The sequence below is a fragment of the Glandiceps talaboti genome, chromosome 16, assembly GCF_964340395.1.
Source record: "Glandiceps talaboti chromosome 16, keGlaTala1.1, whole genome shotgun sequence".
In the NCBI taxonomy this organism is placed as follows: domain Eukaryota; kingdom Metazoa; phylum Hemichordata; class Enteropneusta; family Spengelidae; genus Glandiceps; species Glandiceps talaboti.
In genome coordinates this window covers 13,216,378-13,237,074 of record NC_135564.1, presented here as the reverse complement: position 1 = coordinate 13,237,074, position 20,697 = coordinate 13,216,378, and the positions used below count along the sequence as shown (strand labels likewise).

Here is a 20,697-nt window from a genome sequence, read left to right as displayed (position 1 = left end):
GGTACATGAGGTACGTCCTCAGCGGAGATATTACAAAGGAGGATGGGTAACTCTGAAATGGTTGATCAGTATGATGACTAAGAGCTATAGTAATATGGCCGCTGTCGTTTGCAAATAATACCTGCGCTTACAACATCAACTCAAAACAGTTACCCGTGTATACGATCGATCTATGCAACTTACAGTATGGGTTCGCGGAACACAAGCAGTGGAGCCAGTAGCAACCCAAGAGATGACGAAACAGGCGAGAACGAACCTGACCTAGCGACAGTTTTGGCATATTTACTACGGAGGTAAACGGACAGAGATGGCGTACGTACGTAGTTGCATCAACTGTCGTGTTTAGATCGTTCCTCTTTTTTGCGTTACTGACGGTACAACCGAAGCGGTTGCGGTCCAAACACCACAGTTGCTGCAGCTAGGGATGGCGTAAATTTACAATAATCTACCCACGTTGCAGTAAATAAATGATTATCATATAAACGTGTTTATCTCGCCAAACTTAGTGTTGCAATCTCGGAGATCATATTATTGATTCTGAATATGATTTATGCAGTTAAATGCATGTACTGCAATACACGATCCATCTATGCATCTCTCTGTGATTTATATTAATGTGTAAATTAAACAATAGCAATAATACTTCTTTGAAAATCTAAAGCGTGGAAATGTTTATATGTGTAGATACATTGTATGTATAAACAATAATACCATAGGCCAATTTATGTATGTTATAACTTATATCATTTATAACTTATATAAGTTATAACATTATGATTTAGTCATTGCATAATATTACAATGCAAAGCAGTATTTTCAAGGCTAAACATTATATGTATGTTGACTCTGTGTCCTGAAAAAATTACATCAATTGCATTGGTGGATACTTTCCCTATGACTATGTGCAGTACAAGTGATTATGTGCACCAGATACAATGTACTAGTGGTATTTGCACTTCAGTGCACATCTGCATAGCGCATGCAAATGAAGGCACTGTCGTTCATTGTACACTAAAACTTAAAAAGTGAATGATATCACAGTGTCACTTTACAGAAATTTGCTGTTTCAGATAGCTGTATGTTGAAATTACAGAATCCCATTCTGTGTAAGTTCCATTGTGGGTACTCAGGGGTATTTGCACTCGTGTGTGCTGTGTTTTCAATCTGATAGTAAAGTTAAAAATAGTTTGGTTTTTTTGACATTCAGCCTTGAAGAAGGGACCTTTTACAGTAATCTGAAATAAATTATTAAACGTGACCAATGGATGACAAATGGCGTATTTGTTTTGGATACTTAATCTATAAAACAAATGTACCAGTTTTTCCTTCCTGAAAAAAACAATGTGAATCAGCATAAACCAGTGTCTGTATGGAACTCAATAAATTGCAAAAAGATAAAAAAAAATGTGTGAAAAGTTTATTTTACAGTGACATTTTACATTTTTTTTCAATATCTTGCAATTCATTAAGTTACAAACACTGACAAGGTCTGTGCTGTTTCACAGTGTTGTTGTTTTTTTTCAAGTAAGAAACCTAGTAGAGTTGTTTTGTAAATTCAAATTCAAAATAAATACCTGTTTGTCATCAATATGGTCACTTTAAAAGTATGTGTGAATAGAAACATATGAAAGGGAACTTTCTTATAACATAATTTTTTTGAACAGTTCTGATCTCCAGAAGGTCACATGCATGAGGGAGCAGAACATCAAAAAAAGATAAATAAATGAAAAGGTTTTATCTAATCAAAAGCAGAGACTTTTTATGTTTACATAATTATTTATCATATTGTCCTTGTTTATGATATAACAACCAAGTATTATTTTATCACATTGTTAGGGTAGTTGAAGTTGAACTGATTTAGTACGAGCGGACACCTGTATGGTACCCAACAACAAATTTGTGTGATTTTGGTCTCCTATTGTGATAGCATTGGACTAGCCTCAGACCACTAACGATTAGTGGTCTTGAGGACTAGCTCATTGCTAACACTGTGCTGACAGGCACACCTCACTACAGTCCATAAGCCTACACTCATATGACTAAGAATTCTTTTAGTGGTCTGAGGCCTCCACCAGCCATATGTTACCAATGTTAACACAGGGCCAGCTGGCAATAACACCTTAGTTACCAGTATGTGTTAGCAACTGGAAGAGTTAATGTTAATGCCTGCAGAAGCTCCATGTTGACACCAGGCTAGCTCAGTACTAACACTGGACTTTCAAGAACACCTCACTGTCATGGGTTAGCAAGTTGAAGGGTTAATGGCATTATGCATGCAACCAACCATACATGTATGTTAACACCAGGCTAGCACTGGGCTGGCATTAACACCCCACCAGCATGTGTTAGTAATTCAAAGGGCATGCAACCAAGCTAGCTCAGTACTAACACTGGGCGGCAATAACACCTCACCAGCATGTGTTAGCAACTGGAAGCGCTACTTAATGTCTGCACCAGCCCTATGTTAACACCAAGCTAGCTCAGTATGAACACAGGGCTGGCAATAACACCTCACCAGCATGTGTTGCACCAGCCCTATGTTAACACCAAGCTAGCTCAATACTATCACAGGGCTGGCAATAACACCTCACCAGCGTGTGTTGCACCAGCCCAATGTTACCAAGCTAGCTCAGTATGAACACAGGGCTGGCAATAACACCTCACCAGCGTGTGTTGCACCAGCCCTATGTTAACACCAAGCTAGCTCAATACTATCACAGGGCTGGCAATAACACCTCACCAGCGTGTGTTGCACCAGCCCAATGATAACACCAAGCTAGCTCAGTATGAACACAGGGCTGGCAATAACACCTCACCAGCGTGTGTTGCACCAACCCAATGTTACCAAGCTAGCTTAATATCATGCTGCCAGGGGCTAGCAATCGAAAAAGAAATGTAATGTGGTTGACACTGTTTCCAATCCAATCCTCTCTAGTGGTCAGATTCGACTAATTCAGTCAGAAGATTCAGGAATCGAATTACTACATGCTGGCTCAGATAGTGATGATGATACCATTGAGTGTAATCCAGAAGGTATGTGTTTACTTCCAGTAATTTGTTGTTTATTTCAATACTTTCTTTTGTTGCCATGGTTTCCTTGTGTACTTGGTGACGGCATTGGTTGTGATCATGGTGGGTATATCTACCAGTATTTTCTGTGCCATATGTGAGAGGACATGTGGAGGGTGTGACAGTCAAGGTATGTAGATTATAGTGGACCGGGGTTATCACTACATAGTCATAATCATCTACCAAGAAAGACACCATTAGAAAAAACAGACTGTGCAGTAAATATGAGTTTCACTTCCTCATAGTTGGTTAACCCTTTAATGACTTGGTTTCTGTAACTCTATATAATCAAACTTTAAATATAAGATGTCAGGCTTTAAGGGGTCAAAGGTTTGGCAAAAATACAAACCCAAGCATTATTTGATGCAAACATCTTTATTTCTTGATTTAAATTTCTTAAGCTGTTAAATGTAATTGCTAAGACCAGACAACATTCCATTTATGCTTAGTTTTCAAATAAACATGAGAACAGCTGGTTCAATGAATTTACTACTCTGGCAACCGAGGTCTCAATTTACTAAGAAAGTCACAAACTAAAATTATCGTTATGACAAGTTGATGTAAGCAATTGAAAGGATATTAGTTTATTTGTATCACAGTAGGGTGGCATTTCTGATGACATCTGTGATCTTGCAGTGTACATTTTTTGGAACACATCGAACAACTATAGTTTTACTTCATGTGCATCTTATCTTTGTAAACAGATACCTCAGTTGCCAGAGTAGTATTTACAGGACAAACATAGTCTGGGTCTATGAACAATTCAACTTTGTTACATACTTTTCACTTACAGTGTGATATTATTTTGACATTATATATAATTTATTATATATAAGTTATAACTTCAGTTACATGTATACATGTATAACCTTGTTAATGTTTACTTTCCGTATAGTTGAATTCTTAGTCTGTAAGGTAGACTGTGATAGGGCGCCCTCACACATCGGCCAACACCTTCTTTAGGACCAGGATGATTAGGGTAGAGTGACACAACGTATCTTACAATCTATTGAACTGTGTGCTCAAACCCATTACAATAAATGAACACATACAACTGGACCATTTTAGTCTGTTTACAAATTCAAACGACTGAAAATAAACAATATTTAAATATATACCTGAGGTATATCTTGTATGTTGAATGAACAGATCCACACTACGGCTTTACTGTTTTATGTTTTCTACACAATTTTATTTTCACAGTGTGGGTAATGTTAAGAATCTTGGTCAATTTATCCCCTGGTAGAAAAACGATTAATTTACCTTGATATCACCAATGTCTGTAGAAACCCCGCCAAACCCCACAAGTTGCTGAAATAGTATTGACCACTCTCAGATTTGATAGCGATTATATTGACCCCATGAAAGGAAAATAGTGAAACATACTAAATTCATTGACAAGATAGATAAAAGACCTACAGCGGTCCTTACAACTTTGATGTAGGTGTCATGTGATGTTCTTACAATACATGTAGGGGTACAGTTACTGCATACAAACATTTTCTGGTGATTTTAATAAATTGATTTGTTTTATATTGACAGTTGACCTCAATCCTGACACAACCAAGATTGATGTAAGTTCTGTTTACTTTGCTCTTTATTATAATTAATTTATAGGAGTATAGACATTTTGTTTTCCATTTATGGTAGCATACTTCCAATCCTATATCATCAAAAACACTTCTACAGAAAGGAAGTCATTTTGGGTATGTTTTGTATTTACATATACTACACACTTTGTTCTTTTGACGTTCTATCAAAGAAAACCTTTATAGTTGTGTGAAGTTCCAATTTAGACTCGATCCTTGAGGCCTCACACACAAAAAAGCAACGATGTGCAAAATTATTCTGAATTCAAAAATGCATTAAGTATCAAATTACTACAGAGGAAAGGTGCCATTTTGCATGGACAGTGTTGTAATGGTATTCCATACATTTGAGATAACTGTAGCCCAGACAGAAACTTGTCATGCTGCCGTTTTTAGGCAAACAGCAATATCAAACCAGATCACCAATCTCTGGGATAAGATGGTGCTTTTACAATGTACAGAGATGGCAACAATACTGGGGTGGGGCGAGGTGGGTTGTTCACACGGTAAGATAGCAATAGTGTTCTTTGTATCAGATATACAGGTAGTACTGTAGTATCTACCATCTGACTTGTGTCATCAACTCCCATAGGCTAGTGAACTGAAACAGGAAATGCTCAGAAGAGATGGTTTAAATCATGATGGTAAACCAATGACTGCATATAGTATTCCTGCAATGTTACAACAGGTATGTCAACTTGCATGTATTAGAGTACTTTATCACTATTTTTACTGGTATTATGAAATATCTTTATCCAGGGTAAACAAGTGTTTTTAACACAGTGTTGCTTCTCCATTGAGTCCCTCATACGTCGACAAAAAAAACCAAATCCATCAGAACGTCAAAATACATATTATGTTGAAGGGATATGTTGGTGTTTTTGAAATCATGAAAACAATCCATCAAGACAAAGAGTAAACATACAATATGATTCAGTACAATATATTGCAAAATAATGTCAAGGTAGAAGCAATGAAAACATACAAAAGCTACAAAAAAAGTTAAAATATACAGAACATTGGATATTGTGAAATGTTTACATTAAGGGGTGGTAAAATAGGTAAGAATCTTAGCATTCTACACAGCTTTGGGATATGACTCACAACAGAACATGCTGCTATTGCAAGACACTTCACATCATTTCCAGATTTCTAAAGTCATGTCTTGTCGTATTAATTCATTTATACTGTGTTTGTATTTTGGTTACATGGACAGCGTGAGATAGGAAGGTGTAGAAGCCATGGTAGATTTTCCAAGGCAGATTGCTCAGTCATTTCTTCAAAGTGAGTAGACTTGTTTTATTTTGAACTGTTCTGTCAGGTTTGAAATTGATACTAGAACTTGATGTGTTATAGGATTGGATAGCTAGATATACTTCATTACCTTCATTGGATGGCTAGCTATACTTCAGTGACTTCATTGGATGACTGTGAAAAATGTACTCCAGTGAATTAATTGGAAAATTAAATATGTGGCAGTAACTTCATTGGATGACTAAATATGCATCAGTGACTTCATTGGATGACTATTAATTGTACTTCAGTGACTTCATTGGATGATTATGTGTAGCTCAGTGATTTCATTAGATTGGTTTTTGAATGTCCTTCAGTGACATCATTGAATGACAAACATACTGACTCTACATTAATACATTCTCATTTCTCCTATCCATTTATTTCTAGTTATTTACCAAACAAAATCCACATGAAAACGCGGTATCACCACAAAGCGTTCTGTGGTAGTTACTCAGAGAGTGGTGAAGTCTTCCTCACTGCATGTCAAGACCAAAACATAAGACTGTACGATACCAACAAAGGTGGATTCCATCTCTTTAAAAGTATTCGAGCCAGAGATGTTGGCTGGAGTATTCTAGACACTGCATTCAGGTAAGTAAATCATGTGTCTGTACTGGAAGTATGCTTATGAATAACATAGTTTTGGAACATTGGTAACAGAGACTGGTAAATCTGGTAAACTTCACTGAAGTACATAGATTTCTATACCTAGTCTGTTTCTTTAGGATAGATGGTATACAAAGATTTGTACATGACACAAAGATTCAACGCATATAATGTGGCTATGTTTAAAATACTTTTATGAGATACATATTTGTGGTAACAAACTATAATTCCCTTGCATTTCATGTAATTTTTCTACCGGTTACGATATATACAATGTCATTTGAACTTTCACAAAATCAACTTTATTTATTATTTGCCATAAGTTTCTTAACATGTATCCCCAATATTTATATTTACAGTCCAGATGGTAACTATATTATGTACTCTAGCTGGTCTGAATGTAGTAAGTATTTACCATACTTATTGTTCATGTTGCCAAGAAATGGTTGTGTAGATAAGAGAAAATAGGAAATATATTGTCAAAACTATCTCTGTTATATTTCACTACATGGCCAATGTGGTTTACAAAAAGAAAAAGATGCAGACTTTTTTGTGGTACAATATGCTGAACATACATGTATTTATAATCATACAAATATACAGCATGTGGTGAGTTAATAGTTAACTGTCAGAGCGCCCTCACACATCCGCCAACCCCTTCCACAAGAGCAAGACCAAGGTCAAAAGCAAGGCCATTGAGGATAGCGCGATATCATTGCATATTTTACAGTCAGTCTAGCAATTAGTCAGTTGAGTAAATTCAGTATGTGGTACCAGATTTATCACTCTCTTCATACATGTATAATAAAGGCCCAATATTCAATCCCAGGTTTTCACACTAGTGCCCATCATTGGAGCCAAGGATTACTTAGGATCATACATTTATTTAGGATCAACTTTTTTCGATAGCTCTTCAAGACAACTGTTTTTCTCCTAATCCAACACATGCCTTTAAGTTCAATGACTGTTTTTATCCCTCCTCCTAGTCCACATATGCAATGTATATGGTGATCATGACGTACATGATGCACTTGACCTCCAACCTGGGGATACAAGATTCTGTGCCTTCTCAATTCAGTTTTCAAGTGATAATAAAGAAATCTTGGCTGGGTAAGTCACACTGACTTAAAAATGCTACAGTAATATGTAGTTCAGTTTCCACAACTGTTGTGTATTTTATATATATTCCATTATGTTCCATGTACCTTCAGGTATGTTTCATGTGTGCTTCATGTGTATTTCAAGTAAGAAAACATGGTAAAGGTGTTTTTTGAATAAAAAAATCCAAACTAAATACCTAGTTTTTCAAGCATGTAGATGGGGAGGGTAGGATTGAACTCTGAACTCTGCAAAAAAAACCTTGAACTTTGTGATGAACACTTGGACCATGAAGTAATTCACACACACACTTTGTTACTTAATATATGTTTTGGTGATTGATTGTTTTTTGGACAGTTTCACATTTGATCAGCTCATAGGCAATTGGCCTTTTCTAGCTGTAATATGATATGATATGATTACTCAGTTGGTGATCTTTATCATTATGTTATCCTTTCATTGCAGAGCTAATGATGGATGTCTGTATATCTACGACAGAGAACGAAATGAAAGAACAACCAAGGTTAGTTTCTACTATACATACTTCATAATATACTATGTCAGGCGGTATTTGAACTTGGTAGTTACTAAGTATATCCCTACCACCCTTGACATTGGTTTGTGCACTTTAAAAGCATGTTGAGGCAACAAAAAATAGTTTGTGACAATAACTTTTTGATGATGTAAATGACTATGAATTACTGAAATGCAGAGATTTTATTTGCTGTTTTTGTGTTCCCTTGTTTCAGATTGATGCACATGAAGATGATATAAATGCAGTAACATTTGCTGACGGTTCATCACAGATCCTGTACTCTGGTGGTGATGATGGTTTATGTAAAGTATGGGATAGACGTATGTTACATGAAGCCAATGTACAACCAGTGGGTACATTTGCTGGCCATACAGATGGTATTGCATATATAGACTCCAAGGTGAGTACAGTGGGTACATTTGCTGGCCATACAGATGGTATTGCATATATAGACTCTAAGGTGAGTTCTCTCAAAAATGTAAAATCAGTTGGGTGTACTTGCAAGCCATACAAATCACATTGCATACGTAGATTCAAAAATGAAAGTTGTCAAAACTTAAACTTTGCATATATATACTCAAATGTGAGATCTTTCAAAATGTACAACCCATAGTGTTTTGCCAGCCATACAGATAGCATTAGTATACATATATACCCGATAGACTCTATGATGAGATTTGCTAATTGTACTTAAGTCTTGAGAAAGGCAATCTTGTTTGCAAGATGTTTTCTCTTCCACTGTCCACCTTACACAAAACATATTTTAAAGTATAATGAATTGTTTTTTGCATGTCAACAGGGTGATAGTAGACACCTGATATCAAATTCCAAAGATCAGAGCATAAAATTATGGGATGTGAGGAAATGTTCATCACCTGATTGTGTTGAGGCTTCTAGACGAGCTGTTGCCCAGCAACACTGGGACTATAGATGGCAACAGGTACCAAGGAGATGTGAGTACTCTTAAAGCATAACTATCAATTCTTGTTTGTTGTCATTCTGAAACTGTTAGTATTATATCAGCAACAACTTTTTTTTTTTTTGGGGGGGGGGGGGGGGGGTGGCGATTCCATCTGTCCATGTGTCTGTCTATCTGTTGTCCATGTGTCTGTCTGTCTGTGTACTGTCTACTAATAACCTCAAAAGAAGTGCCCCTGCAGGTACATGTATGACCAGACGGTGCAACAGGAATGTATTCCATCCTTCCATGTGTCTGTGAGTCTGTCTGTCTGTCTGTCTGTCTGTCTGTCTGTTTGTCTGTTTGTCTGTCTGTCTGTCGAGTGTAGTGCCTGTGTTTAGTAACCTCAACAGGTACCGGCTATAGGAACAGACGTTATTTGTCTGTCTGTCTGTCTGTCTGTCTGTCTGTCTGTCTGTCTGTCTGTCTGTCTGTCTGTCTGTCTGTCTGTCTCTGTAGCATATGGTGTCTGTGTCTGTGTTTAATAACATCAACAGGTACCACCTTGAGGGGATATAGGAATGGACTTCATCTGTACATGTGTGTCTGTCTGTCTGTCTGTCTGTATATATGTATCTGCATCCATTACTCAGTCATGTATTGACTATCTTTTTTAAACCAAACACAAAGGTGATACACCATATACATCTATGTATTTCAGGGCTTGACCATTTCTTTCCCAAAATAGTCAATTTTGTAATGCGATTCACAAAGTGCAATATCTTCAAAACTGTCGTACCACGTCTAGAGACTCAGTTCAAGTGTTGACAGCCACTGTGCCATGGTTTAACTTTCTATTGTCTACAGAGTATGAAGTAACTTCACAACTGTCGGTCTTCAAAATACGCAAGTTTTATTGTAACCAAGAGTCGCACCATGATCATTAATAACCTCTGTGTTGATTTCATTACAGCCAAGAGACACACCACTATCCCAGGAGATACCTCTTTGATGACTTACAGAGGTCATGGTGTTTTACAGACTCTCATTCGGTGTCATTTCTCACCAGAATTCACTACAGGACAGGTAAATGACTGTTTTAATTTATGAAATCATACTACAGTCTTTATTAGCTCAACATGCTTCACTGTGAAAAACTACAAGAATGGGCCCTGTGTGTCCAGTTTGTATGCACTTGTGTTTGCGATCTACACCTACACCTAATATTTTTCACCCATGCCTATGGCGATTCATTGCATCTTAGTTAATATAATACCCAAATTGTAAATATTTATGATATTGATAGAGTTGATCACTCCTTGATCATACAAGCTACAGTTAGTACAACAAGATGGAAAAAGTTTTAAAACAACAGATATTGTGAAAAATATAATTTTAATTACAACTACTGGGGCTTTATATACATAAATTTTGATTCAAATATCTTAATGATTAACATGTACATTTCCATACAAATTGTTGATACCATGTTTGTTCTCATTTCACTTTATACAGAAGTACATCTATACTGGCTGTGCTACAGGAAGTGTTGTTAGTAAGTATGCAATCTCATATCTCACAGTTTAACATAAACTGCTAAGTTAGTAGCGCTGCATAATTCTAAATTCTCGTATGTAACTGTGCCCACCCATTCCCGAATAAATATACAATATTTTCTCATTCTAGTTTATAATGGCTTTGCAGGTCATCCATTGTGAATACAGATATCCCTATTCTTTTTAGTCCCCGCCGGACGAAGTCCGGAACGGGGACTTATGGATTGGGTTCCGTCTGTCCGTGTGTCCGTCTGTCCGTGCGTCCGTCCGTCCAGAGCCATTTCTTGGAGATGCCTGGACCGATTTTTTTCAAACTTGGTAAAGGGGCAACATACAATGGCATACATATGCACGTCAATTTGTTTCATGATACGATCCAATATGGCCGCCTAGCAGCCATTTTGTTTGCGAATTTTCCATGTCCAAGGCCATAACTCAGACATGCTTGAACAGATCTCATTCAAAGTTGGCATTAGGACAGTGTTTTATGACATACATGTGCATATTCATTGTTGTCGTGATACGATCCAATATGGCCACCTGGCAGCCATTTTGTTTGCAAATTTTCTATGTCCAAAGCCATAACTCAGACATACTTGAACAGATCTCATTCAAAGTTGGTATTAGGACAGTGTTCTATGACATACATGTGCTCATCCATTTGCATCGTGATACGATCCAATATGGCTTCCTGGCAGCCATTTTGTTTGCTAATTTTCCATGTCCAAAGCCATAACTCAGACATGCTTGAACATCCCCCCCCCCCCCCCATACCCGACCCATCCTTTATTGTTGAATGGTTTATTCCATCACGTCATCTTGAAGAGTAGGCATATCCCATGTCCAACGAGCAGACACAACATATCTAAGTCTGTTTGATTTAGGTTCACAAGTGTTGTTGCGTGATCAGAGTAGTGATATCAAGAAAATGACAACATAAACTGCCAGTTCCTTAAAACCCAATCGTAGCGGGGACTATGTCATTCTCAATGACTTGTTTCATTATATGATGTGAACATTATGTTTTGTCGGCATCCATTGATATTGCAGGCATCCATTCACATTGATAAATAAAATATAATTATATTTTGTCATTTCAGTATATGATGTACTAACTGGTAAGATGATTTCCAAGCTTCAAGGTCAGAAGGCGTGTGTCCGTGACGTATCATGGCATCCATCAGATATGAACATTATGAGTACATCCGTAAGTTTATATTCTGTGTAGTTTTACTGACTTAAGAACGGCTGATTTCATTGATCATCTTACTACTACAATTTGTTGCGTAATTTAGTGCTTTTAAGTTGAAGGTGTGAAACTTGTCAAGATTCAAACTGTTTTTGTAGTCATACATGACTAAAGAAAAAAGAAGGTGAAACTCTTCTAACAGTTAGGTTAGAGAAAGGAATGTGAGTTTTTATCATTCTGCTTCTTGTATCTACTTAACAATGCCTTTCCACTTTCCATCAATAGTTGGCACTCTCTTTCCAAGTACTGTATAATTACATTCACTTGCTGTCAGCCATCTTGTCATTCAACTTCCTAGCGCCATTTGGCAAAGCTGTACTTGCTGGCGCTCCGTAACTTTGGTCTAAACACAACATGAGTGAACCAAAATTTTTTAATTTGACCCCTAACATAAAACCTGATGCCTATCGCCTACCAGAAATGGTCGCTTCTATACAATTACCCCCTCCCCTCCCCCTCCCTTCCTTCCTACCTACCTCCCTCCCTCCCTCCCTACCAGCTGCAATTTCCCAGTTCTGTGAAGTATTAAGAACAAAATGTGAATTTGACAGTGAGTTTCTTTATCTACAGTGGGATGGTTCTGTTGGCAAGTGGGAATATTCCAGTAAAAAGTACCATGATTCCAGTGACTCTGACGAAGATGATAAAAACTCAGATGATGACAGTGATTCCGACAGTGTCCATTTATTGTCATCTCTAGCAGGAATGTCAAGGAGAAGACCCAGAGTTTATCTTGACATTTAATTTTTAAACGTGAGATGTGTCAAAAGTTGAAAGTAACATTTACAAGTCAGGGTTACGTACGATATGGCAGTCCAGAGTCTGACTGGTGACATCTGATAATGAAATTCATTATAATATCATGTCTTTTAGAAAAAAACATTATTTCATTGATTTATGCAGTTGCCATGACAATATAAGACTTATTGATTCCATCGTCCTGACAACACTGGACTGCTCACTTTATAGTTGTCATGACAACACTGGACTGTTCACTACAGTAGACTGACCGAGATAGTTGTCTTGACAACACAATACTGATTAATTCAGTTGTCACAGCAATGCTTAAGAATTCAATATTGTTTTTAGGCTGATCGTTTTAGTTATCATAATGGACCATTCAATTTAGTTGTCATGACAACAAATGAATAACACTTTGCCATTTTGAACTGGCCAGTACATGTGATCATCATATTCCTGTAATGTAATGGCTTCACAGTATAAACACAAATACATGACGCATTGAATCAAGCACACACACATAGAGAGAGCACAGTGACTTATAGAACATGCCTGATTTTGTGCTAATGTGGTTACTGTCAATTAATCATATTTAATCATCAATTCTCACTGTCCATATTGTTGCTATTGGTAACATGACAGCATGATTGCTAAATAAGCCAGTGTGATGAGAAGAATTGGGTTTTTGTGGTATGGTAACGGCCAATTAATTCTAACCTCATCGGATGCAATAATCCAATAATAAGCTCAGTCTACAAACACCATAACATGCAAATGCTTCGAAATACAGCACATTGCAGGTTAGTGTTCACTGGCTCAGTTTGAATCAACCACACAGAAACCAGTAAGAAACTGCATATTCTGTACAAGGTAGCAAGGTCGCAATTTCTTGCTACATTTTGTCTAAATGAAATAAACCAATTAAATGTACTGCAACTACACGGAGACATGTGGGCACCAATATTTTGATGTCTACATGCTAATTTGTTTTGAGACTAAATTTAGCAAAAAACTGCATTTATTGAATCTTGCTATCTTAAAGAATAGCGTGTGTAGTTTCTTATCTTTCTTTGTATCAAACATAGCCAGTGAACACTAAGCTGCAATGCTCTGTATGTGATACAATTCCTTAACTGCTTTCCCACCGTTTCAAATAACAGAAATAACCCTGATAAATATAAACACCCTATATTTACCCAAAATGTTTAAAGAGACTGTTTTGAAAGAAATCTGTAACCAGACAGAGAAGAGAAGTTTGACAAATGTCTGTTTGTGTTAATGACAATTTGACAATGTTATAGTAATCATGTGATTAGATTGAGACATTGTGGTTGAGCATATTGAACTGGAAGAGTAGAGATAGACATTATTACAGAGTTTGTTTTCTAGAGCAGCGGAAATATCACTTGTTTAGATACGAAATTCTTTGTTCTGATATCACAATAATTACATTTCATACATTGACCATTGAAAACTGATCATGTGTGATAGACAAACAAGTTTTGGTTGTTGGCATAAGTGTATGTGTGGTGCAGTTCTAATCTGGAGTAGTGTGATAATATATGTTGACAAGGATCTCATTTGAAAATGAATTTGATTGGTTAATATAGATCACATGTTAATTTGGCTGATGATGATCACATGTTGATATGATTGGTTAATATGAATCGCATGTTAATTGCATTGGTTGATGTAGATCACATGTTGATTTGATTCACTGATATAGATCATAATTATGTTTAAGTCATTTTGAGTGGTTGATACTGAACACATTTTCAAATTAATTTGCATCATACAGAGATATAGTATAATACAACATCTGTGTGTGATTTTGCTCATATTTGTTGCACATATTTACATATTAATAAGCTCATTTGCATAATTGATTTTGCTCTATTATGTACCTGACTGCTGATTTGCATACTTAGTAAAAACTGTATTGCAGGTTGGAAAAACTAGCCATCTGTGTCCAAGTGCTATTGTAGTTTGTATTTTAGGTTTGAAGCTTTCATTTGATTTCATATACATGATGTATATGACTGGGTTCTATGGTAAATGAAAGCTGTAGTCTGGTTATGAACAAAACCAGAAGATTGTCTATTTCAGGCACTAGGAGTGCCGTAAAGTTTTGAAGTGAAATGTGGCATATTGTTTTTAATGTAGCAAAATTTTTCTAGCCTTTGTGTATTACACTGAATACATGGTCAGTATTTTTACTAAGATTTGGAACAGAATGGAAGAAACACGGTAAAACTTACATAATTTACCATTTGTACCACATTTTGTTTGGGAACGGTGATAAAGTGATTTGGGGAGCTCTGGTAGATTTTACGTACTAATACCACCCTTTAGCAAACACACTGATGGTATATCTAATTCAGAAGTACCCAGAAATGGTACACGTGATGGTGACTTCATTAATACGCCATATTCTGTTAACTTGAGGCTCTGGTGATTTTGTAGGTAAAGATCTTAAAAGGGACACCCAAGATTTGGCAAAGTGGGGGATAAAATTTGCATATGGCCGCTGATTGCATGGCAAGGCGCAAAGTGTGAACAAAATGTGTGTAGAAGAACTAATGCAGTACAGTAGTGGTTAGGCATGTTTTGATTATCAGTAGTTGCTAATAAAACAGTGTAGTGAGAACAACAATAGTAAAATGAGTTGCAACTTCATGTCTGCTGTCTGTACACTACAATACTCAACTATTCTGGCCCTCACTTCCAGCCCCAAAACAGAATGCAAACAGCACCCCTAAAATTTTTTACAAAAACAAAAAACAAAAAAAAACAACAACAACAGAAACCAGCACTCCTAGTGGCCAAACCATGAAATCCTTTATCACCTTGGTAACCTCAATATGGCATATTGATTCTTCTTTCACAGATAACATTTTGATGTATAATAAAAAGTTGCTTCAAGTAAAGAGCAGTTAATTTGTAAAGCTCTTTACCATTGACTTGGGTGTTGCCTGATGTATATAATAGGTAGGGGTTCGCTTACAAGAAAGTCAAGTTCTTGTATTTTTATTTACTGTATGTAAGATAAGGAGATTGATTCATTAAAACAAGTAAAGTTCATGATAGTCCTACCGTAGATTTGTGCATTTTACAAGTTTTCAACATGAGTTGTAATGATATACCATTATTACAATGAAATTCAAATGACCAGTGTGAAAGGAGTAGCCACAACTGTGATTTTAAAGATAAACTCAATATTGATGAGATTCCTGTATGTAAACAATTACACTCTTTGGAAAGTCCAATTCTCAAACAATCAATGCCAAGTGTGGTATCTGATAACAGGAGGTCATAAAATAGATGTCTTGTGTTCAATCTCAATTTAAGGTTCAAGCTATTGTATTGCAAGATTGTCTAAAAATGGTGTTTCTAGGTAGGTCATCTTCACTCAGTCTAGATATTGGTGTTTTGTATTTTACGACCTCCTGTTATCAGATACCACACTTGGCATTGATTGTTTGAATTCAACTTTCTAAAGAGTGTAATTGTTTATATACAGGGGTCTTATCAATTGAGTTTATCTTGAAAATCACAGTTGTGTCTATTCCTTTCACACTGGTCAGTTGAATTTCACTGTAAAAGGGCACAAACTGAGTTTATCTGATTTTATTTTATACACATTTATAAATACTTCTATCCATTATCAGTGTAGAATGTTAAATGAAATGCCACGCTATGAAATACAAGAATTTACATAAAGTGTAGATTCTGGCGAGTAATTTCATGATTTCACATGAATATTCATGACTCCTAAGTGCTTACTATGTTCATTGTTCAACTAATACATATGAATGTATGTTAAGTTTATGAGTCAACAGTGGACCACTGGTTGGATAATGAAGATGAAATAGAGTTTCAATTTGGTGTTGCTTGGTAAATTCTGTGAAATTTATGTGATGTGAAAGCATGAAATGACTCTCCAGAACCCAAAGTTTATGAAAATACCTTTATTGCCTGAAAATGGTGTTCCCAATGAAATATGGCCACATGGTTTCTGGCATTGTTAGCACAGTTGATGACATAGGGTTACCATGACATTTTCTTGTGTGTGTATATATATATATATATATATATATATATATATATATATATATATATATATATATATATATATATATATATATATATATATATATATATATATATATATATATATATATATATATATATATATATATATATATATATATATATATATATATATATATATATATATATATATATATATATATATATATATATATATATATATTACATACTAAATTATGTCATTGAATGGCTGAATATCAGGTATGAGTTTTGTCAATAGCAAATAAACTCAGTTTATGCCCTTTTACAAGTAAGACTACATTGTAACTCTTTGGTATAGTTTTCATGATTTGAATGAAAAATAAAGTGAAATTTTATACATGTAACAGTATATGTTGTGTATTATTTATTTGTATGACGTGGTTTGAGTGTCTTTGACAGTAGTGTCCATGTTGTGCATGTACATCATTCTGTGTCTTTGCAATCTGCTTTGAAATAATCTGAATATTACAATGAGAAATCTGTGTTGCTAAATCATTGTACCATTATCGAGGACCACAATGGAAATATTCTCGGCAATACTTTTATATGTATGTTTTTACTATATTTTATTGCCAAATAAATTCAATTCAATTCAAAAGTAAACTTTTGCTCCAAACACAAACTTACAATCGTACCCAACATTTTCGTCAGCACACTTCAGTTTTTGTCAACGGATTGACTCACTCTTCAGATTACAGTTTGTTGACAATGACTGAAGTGTGCAAACAAAAACTTCAAATTTACAGTGTTCTGTTTGGCACACAAATTTACTTTCATTTGATAAGGCGGTCCTTGAAGTTAACCATAGAGAATCATACAGATACCAACAACCAACCAACACATACACCATAATTCCTACAGTGAATTCACTGATTAGGACGGCCTTACTCATTCTTCTATGTTTCGCAATGTAACATCTTCAAAGGATGGGTCAGTAGGTTAAAAAAATTATTTTGAAAAAGTAAGTGCATGTGTACAGTTGATAATGCTTTCAATTCATTATCATTAGTCTGAATAACATAGAAATGGCAGTAATGTCATAAAGAAACTTTGAACCATTTGCTGGCCCTGAATTTTGGCAATGAATATCTTTTGCCCAGATACGAACTTGTGGGTTCACCATCTTACCATTGGTGACATTTTGAAATTTTTTGTCATCCTGCCATAGAGGGCGCAGTTTAAAAAAAATTATTTCACTAGATTGAAGAATTATTGGGTCGGTCAGGTCAAACATAGAAATAAGTAAGGCCTCCCTTACACACATACACACAATCTGTTTGGTTACAATCAAATGTATGTATTTCATAACACAAACAACAATCACTATACATTCCTGATAAAAGTCAATTTATTACGATTTTCAGATTTCTGTAAAAATTGATTCCATTAACTTGTAAAAATTCTCAAAATTTGACCAGTCATGGTAAAAGTTGACTTCAAAGGTGGGACATAATTATACACATTAGGAATGCCAGTAGACAATTAGATCTTGAGTTACTGAATTAACAGAATGTTCAACAGAAAACACCCAAAACTTGTGCTCAATACGTGAGACACACACCTTTCAAAAAAGGACAACGCTATGAAACTGTTTTTGAAGATAGGTATAAAAGAACCCCTGAAGACTGACTTTCAAAGATAACCCCAATCACCGTGATGCCCAAGAAAACGGCATGTAAAAATACACGTACCACGAATGGCATTGTAAGAGAACTGCAAAATATAACTTTGCTTGGCTATGGCCATGTTTGCTATGCATATTTCTTTTTTACTTTTGAATACTCATTCACTTGACTACCCCCTAACTATTGTTAAAGTGTGTTTATTTTTGAAAGTTAATTCACTTGACTACCCCTCACTATTCTAAGAGTATGTGCATTTTTGAATGTTCATTCACTTGACTAACCCTCACTATTCTTAAGAGTACGTGCATTTCTCAATGTTCATTCACTTGACTACCCCTAACCTTTGTTGTTGTATGTGTATGTGTATGACTACCATTCACTGTTATTAAAGTATGCATATCTCTGAATGCTCATTCACTTGATCACCCCTCACTATGTTAAGTATAAAAGAATCCCTAAAGATTGACTCTCAACAAAGACACCAATCACTGCCCCAAACAAACTGAACGATAAAAAATAATACAAGAAATCTGTCTATATACATATGATAATCTTGATTATTGTATAAACTATACAGTGTGTGCATATTTTTCCATAGATATTATTTCTAAGTATTTTTCTTATTCCAGCCTAGGAAAATATGAGTGACAAAATAGACCTTGTTGCAATGAGTCGAGAACTTGTAGTGGCAAAACCTATTTGTCAAGTATTTTCCAGCCGAATGAAGAAAGATATTGAACAGATATAATCATGCCTGCAAAAGCTTAATTTAGGAAATATAAGGAATATAATGACACTGCAGAAAGAAAATTTAGATACAAAGTTTTAGCACACAAAACGAGTGACTTCTACAGGCACATTGTCAAAATGCAGAATGATCATGGTATAAGTAGTGTTTATGCATGGTAAAATGTTCCTTATCATTTGTTTTTGTCAGGGATGTACGTAATTTTAAAAGTAGCTAGTCAAATATGAAAAGTAGCAAGCAGTGCTATTTATATGAAGCAGACCCATGAATCTGCCCAACAACGGAAATATACTGGTTGACACAAACAATTTTGAAAAAATTTCTAAAAAAGCAGCCGGCAAAACATTGCAGAGTAGGCGGTTAATGTTGCTGGCTACCGGCTCTTATCTACATCCCTGATTATCAATTGCTGATTATTTCATTTTCCTGTGAATCAATTTATAAAATGGTTCATTATTTCATTGAAATTGTAAAATCTCTCAAATTCAACAAAGAAATCTTGTATATTTACGACATCTGTGATATTTTTATCTTTTAATTCTGATAGACTATGAACTATGATATAAAACCTAGTCTTTAGTTTTCACATCTTGAAACGAAACAAAAAAAAAAGAGTTATACACAACAATAACAGAAATATTTGTTACAACTTTTTAAAGTATTATCAATCAAATGAAAACAGCATAAATTGATTACAGTTTTGTACTCTCTTGAATAAATTCCATATTTACTAAATTCTAATCAAAGTGATTTGTGGGTTCTACATCTAAAAGATGGCAGTCCTATACAAGAATATTAAAAGTCTAGTCTCAGTTATCCAGACTCTCATTATCGGGATTCTCTACCATCTCTCACAGAGTCTGGAGAATAGTACACAAAATGTATGCAACTACTGATATTGGTTAGGACATGTGAATCATGGGAAAATTTACTGCCAAGAATGTGACGCCCTGTGTTACCTTTGACAGTCCAAGCTCGTGTCACATGTTTGACAGTCTCGAGCAACAGGTATCTGTTAATTTCAAATAATTTTACTAACTCAATATATGGCCTTATTGCTATGATTGTGTGCCCTAACTGAAGTGGAAGTCACATACATATATATTGAATCTATTTCCCCAGACTCTGTAGGTAGTAGCCATGAAGCGAGAGCCCCAACGAGACTAATAAAAGTACTGATCATAAAAACACATGTTGTATATATAATGTATACTGCCTATATTCAAATCTAGTTGCAGTGAAAATACATCTCCCTCTACACACTCATGATTCAATCCCAGGTTCTTGCATAAGTGTTATTATCTTATTTTCTTCTCAAAATTTTGATCCTAAGCTGACGTGACAAATACTCAACTTATTTGTAGTCTAAAAAGGTTGTCAACTGTGCTCCAATTTAGAAAATAAAGGTTTGATGGTTTCGGTATTACTACCTTTAATCTTGTCAGATTTTGTAAAAAAAAAAACAATTTGTACAAGTCAATCCAAATCCAGTTGATAAGTAACTACAGAAAACATACCAAACCCATTTATACATACAGTCTATGAATGATCACACTGGTGACCTGTGCCATTACAGCTGACAAGTACAAAAAAAA

General features: G+C 35.4%; 1 protein-coding gene across 1 annotated transcript; it reads left to right on the top strand.

Moving 5' to 3' along the window:
* Positions 1 to 114: 114 nt before the first annotated feature.
* Positions 115 to 12,640, top strand: LOC144447126 (DDB1- and CUL4-associated factor 11-like). The gene is made up of 15 exons (XM_078137031.1): positions 115 to 293; positions 2,936 to 3,033; positions 4,612 to 4,643; positions 5,251 to 5,346; positions 5,875 to 5,942; positions 6,342 to 6,545; positions 6,920 to 6,963; positions 7,547 to 7,670; positions 8,124 to 8,181; positions 8,408 to 8,593; positions 8,993 to 9,146; positions 10,065 to 10,177; positions 10,607 to 10,646; positions 11,748 to 11,854; positions 12,467 to 12,640. The coding sequence occupies exons 1-15, from the start codon at positions 187 to 189 to the stop codon at positions 12,638 to 12,640; spliced, it is 1,605 nt and encodes a 534-aa protein (XP_077993157.1). The 5' UTR covers positions 115 to 186.
* The last annotated feature ends 8,057 nt before the right edge of the window (positions 12,641 to 20,697 follow it).